A 4,658-nucleotide genomic window follows, 5' to 3' on the forward strand; every position below is an offset into this window, starting at 1 on the left:
CTTGCTGTAGACCTTTAAATAAATATGCACTGGGAAGCTGATACACATCTTAACCAGTTGATATCTATTGCTTGCAATTAACCTACGATGATCCTATAGCCTTGCGATGCAATTTGTTGGAGCTTTCAAGTTTTTTATTTCATTCCAAATTTGAAGGCATATTTTCATTTTATAACTATATTTAACAAGGTCGCATAAAAAGTCATTGCACTCATATACTTGCTACAGCTTGCAGCCAAAACTGGCTTTTTATGTGCAATAGAAGAGGAGTTACGAGCGTCGATCCATTGTAAGCTGAGTTCATGTTAGGGCAATGATGCTATCAAGTAATATACTATAAATATGCAAATTTACAAGTAATATAATAATTATAAGCAATCAAATGCTACAAATATATATTCAAGAACAAGTGACATAAACAAAAACCATATTTATAATACATTTAGAAACCAAAATTGCATTTTAAAACCAAATTTACCATTTTAAAATAAAAATAGTAGCATCGTTTGCTTGGCCAGTTGAGTTCTGATTGCTCCTTCTGTTTAGAATCATTCAATGTTCTTCTGGCTGTTCAACACTTTTCACAGAGTTTTCTGACCTCAACTCCTCTCCTGCACAGCTGATCTAGTTGAAATTAGCATCCAGACAATTTTTAGCAGAGCGAAGCCTTTACGCGATACACTCCTTGCGCGAATAAAGAGAAACCATGTGTAATCAAAATAGTTTCAAACTTTTAGCCTCAAAACACGTACATGTAGAAGCACAGATTCCAACTGTGCTTCTATGCGAAACTTTTGCGAAAACTTTTTTCACATATATTTAAGGATCAAAACCGCGTTAAAAAAAGAACTACTATTAGCCTGATACAGTCACTAATTGTTTTTGTGTTGTATAGCATTCAAAGGTTTAATGAAAAACCTGTAGACTTGGAGATGGATAACAGACTTTGATACAAACAGAAACAACGAATGAATTAACTGTTATAGATGTAACCGAGTAATTATTAGTACAGTTTTGTGGACACTTTTCTACTGATCACCTTCTATTATGGGTCCATAAAGATCAAAAAATGTCAAATAGTGCCAGTGACATAGAAGTGGCGTTCAATTAAAGGGTGGCGCTCTATTTTTCAATCTTTCTCTCCTAGTGGCGGTCAAAGAGAGATGGTGTTCAAATACAAGTTTTGAACACCATCCAATACAATACACATGACATATGCTATGTACATGTACATGTGATACACATGTACATATATGCAGTATATATATAGAATATTCATTGTATATATTAGCTACACTATTATATATAAACTGTACACATGAATTACGCAATGTAAATACATAAATACACTGTACATATGAGGTATACACCACACACATATGAGATATTCTCTGCATGTATAATATATACACTAAACATGTAAGATGTGAACTCTACACACAAGATCCACATCACACATGAGATAGACACTGCACAGATAATATATACATATATATGAGATATATATACATATATATGAAATATATACTACGTATGTGAGATATACAATATAAGGGTACATTCTAGGCAACACATGATATATTCATTGCACACATGATATATACACTATACGTGTACAATGTACACACTGCACACAAAATATACACTACACATATGATATATACACTATACATATAAGATGTACATTTACCGCATGAGATATACACTGCACACAAGATGTGTAGAATGTACACATGATATGTATAATGTACACATGACATGTAGAATGTGCACATATGTAGAATGCACACATGTTATGTAGAATGTACACATGATATGTAGAATGTACGCATGATACATATCATGTAGAACGTACACATGTTGTGCAGAATTTACACATGATATATAGGATGTACACATGATATGTAGAATGTAATGATATGTAGAATGTACACATAATATGTAGAATGTACACATGATGTGTAGAATGTACACATGATATGTAGAATGTACACATAATATGTAGAATTGTATGAATGATATGTATAATGTACACATGATATGTAGAATGTACACATGGTATGTATAATGTACACATGATATGTAGAATGTACACATGATATGTAGAATGTACACATGATATGTAGAATGTACACATGATATAGAAAATACCTACAAATTCCTCTAATCTATTTTAGCTGATGATGATGATGGCAGTTGATGCTCTGACCTCTGTACTACCTTATCTCTTATTCTACCTCTACCTCTACCTACTATCTCAAGATGAGCAACTCGGTGATGTCATAGACCAAGATGTGCCAGAGGCTCTCTATGTCACCAGCGCGTACTCCATGCCAGTTATATATCTGCTGTTTAATCCATACTTTAGGGTGAGTATTTAATCATTTTCTTGTTGAACTCGGGAGTATGTCAGTTGGGAGAGGCTGGCAAGAAAAGCTTTTAATGATGAACTCAGTAGATATTGGTATTTTTCTATAATTTATGTTTATTGTTGATGTTTGAGGTGGTCTAACTATCAGGATGTTTTAAGATTAAAATTTACAAAACCTGATCGCGGTTAAAACTCTCAGAGCATGCGAATGTGCGGTTATTTTAATGTTTGAGGTGATCTGATTGCCATGTTTCAACATTAGAGTTGCCCAAACGTAATCGCGGTTAGAATGCTATTATCACGGAGCTATTATCTTTCTCTGCTAATGTTTATGTCTCTTCTTATAGAAAGATCTACGGCTGTTGTTTCAAAGAATGAGGTGCAAAAAAGTCAAGGAAGTTCTAGGAAACCAGAGTAAAGAAACACGGGTTCCCACTATAGAAGAGAATATAGCCTAGCTGAACTTGGAGGAGGGATAAAAATGAAATAGAAATGCCAAGGCAGAATGTACAATTCACAGTTTTAGCTAGTCGGAGAATGACTCTTCACTATTACTTTACCAGTGAGTTGAGATGTGTTGGCTTTTTTAGGCCAAACAATCGACATCACATTCTATGAAGATCAGTGTTTGGTGTGCTAACCTTTACTATAATAAGAGACATGTCTGTTTGTCTGTCCGAAGTCACGTTTCGGTACGCGTAACGATCCGATTAGCTTTGGAAAAAAAGATAACAAGATACAGGAATCATACCCGTGTAACTGGGTTCCCAGCCAAACTACCATCTGCAACACTCAATCACCTTTTCGCATGTAGGAATAATTGTGCACATAGTTATTCCACATGACAAGGACTGCTAGCGTACTAATATTTATTTAAATCAAATTGAACTTGTCTTACAACAGGCGTAATACATCAGATATGTGTACTTGCTGACGACAATCTCCTACTGGCGAATTGCCTGTTACCAATCCAATCAACTCGGTACAGAAGGACTACAGAGTTGCACCACCTGTGCAACTCACCGTCTCCTGTTTGTTCCTGATATTTTAATTGTAGACAATCTATGAGGGCAATATCACTGACAGAGTTACCTAACGAAAAAACATTTTTTAGCCTAATTTACATATGATTAGAAACCTAGAAACAGAATGCTTGTACATAAAATATAATTTTTTTTTCAAATGCATTTGGCGAGTTAGCGAGTGTTTATTATATCACCAGTTACTTTTGATACATGAAGCCTTAGCTCTTGCTAGTTCACAAAGTCTCATCTGCACAGCTTTACGGTAGCCAGACTAAGTAACGGGCGGTGTGTATATTTCCGCAGTCTAACTGCCAGGTTCTAGATTTTTTAATTTTATAGTTTTTGAGTTGTTATTTATAGTTGGCAACAAACCAAAAAGCTTTTTTATAGCCAACAGGGAAACATGGTGATGTTTTTCAATATGAAATGTTATTGTTTATATAATGCTTTACGTATCACATGCTTTTCTTTGCCATTCTGTTTTTCTTTCACAACACTGTTTGTTTGTGATTTCATCACCTCATTAAACTTTTGCATAACTTTATCTGATGCTAGAAACTAGGACAAACTGAAGCCTTGAGTTATTAGCATGAACCTTGTGTATGTACTATTTATTACTTTTGGAATAAGCTACTGCAGGTAGTCGCTGACTTATGACCTATGTGACATACGTCCACCCGACTTTACGACCACATCCGTGGGAAGGTCAGGCAGTTTAGTGCGAGGCGTAGCGTAAGCCATTCTTCATTATTTTTTCGTTAGGGCGAATTTTTCTGCCCATTTGTGTACTGATTATATACGTTATTAATAGATATACGTTGCTTGCCATGGCAAGTTCAGCGTTATCTGTTATGGTAAAAACGGATTTGCAAACCAATAAATGATAGAACCTTAGGTAAAAGTTTGAAGTTTACTAAGATACATACTAAAACTTCCTTCAAATTTGTGTTTAGTAAACTAAATTCATTCAAATTAGATCAGAATCAACAGAATATACTTACATCCAAATCGTCTTACGACCAGCCAGAACCAAACGCGGTCGCAAGTCGACAACTACCTGTATTTGCAAATACATATTAAGAATTAAACTATGTTCGTCTGCAGAAATTACTTTTTAATCAAATAAAATAAAATATGAGATACTTTAGCTCTAGAACTATAGCAATACTGATACAAACACTTACAGGTTAGTTACTGTGCTAGGATGCACAGTAACATTTTTTCACCATCCAATTAGATCCAATATCATTGCTTTAATTTTC

General features: G+C 34.6%; 1 protein-coding gene across 1 annotated transcript in view; it reads left to right on the plus strand.

Moving 5' to 3' along the window:
* LOC137401785 (somatostatin receptor type 1-like) overlaps positions 1–3,976 on the plus strand; it is a 5,420-nt gene extending 1,444 nt beyond the window's left edge. The window contains exons 2-3 of the mRNA XM_068088269.1: positions 2,178–2,369; positions 2,719–3,976. Of these exons, the coding sequence (XP_067944370.1) occupies positions 2,178–2,369; positions 2,719–2,829 (303 nt within the window). The 3' untranslated portion in view covers positions 2,830–3,976. The remainder of the gene's footprint in view (positions 1–2,177; positions 2,370–2,718) is intronic.
* The last annotated feature ends 682 nt before the right edge of the window (positions 3,977–4,658 follow it).

Source organism: Watersipora subatra, chromosome 8, assembly GCF_963576615.1.
Source record: "Watersipora subatra chromosome 8, tzWatSuba1.1, whole genome shotgun sequence".
Classification (NCBI taxonomy): Eukaryota; Metazoa; Bryozoa; class Gymnolaemata; order Cheilostomatida; family Watersiporidae; genus Watersipora; species Watersipora subatra.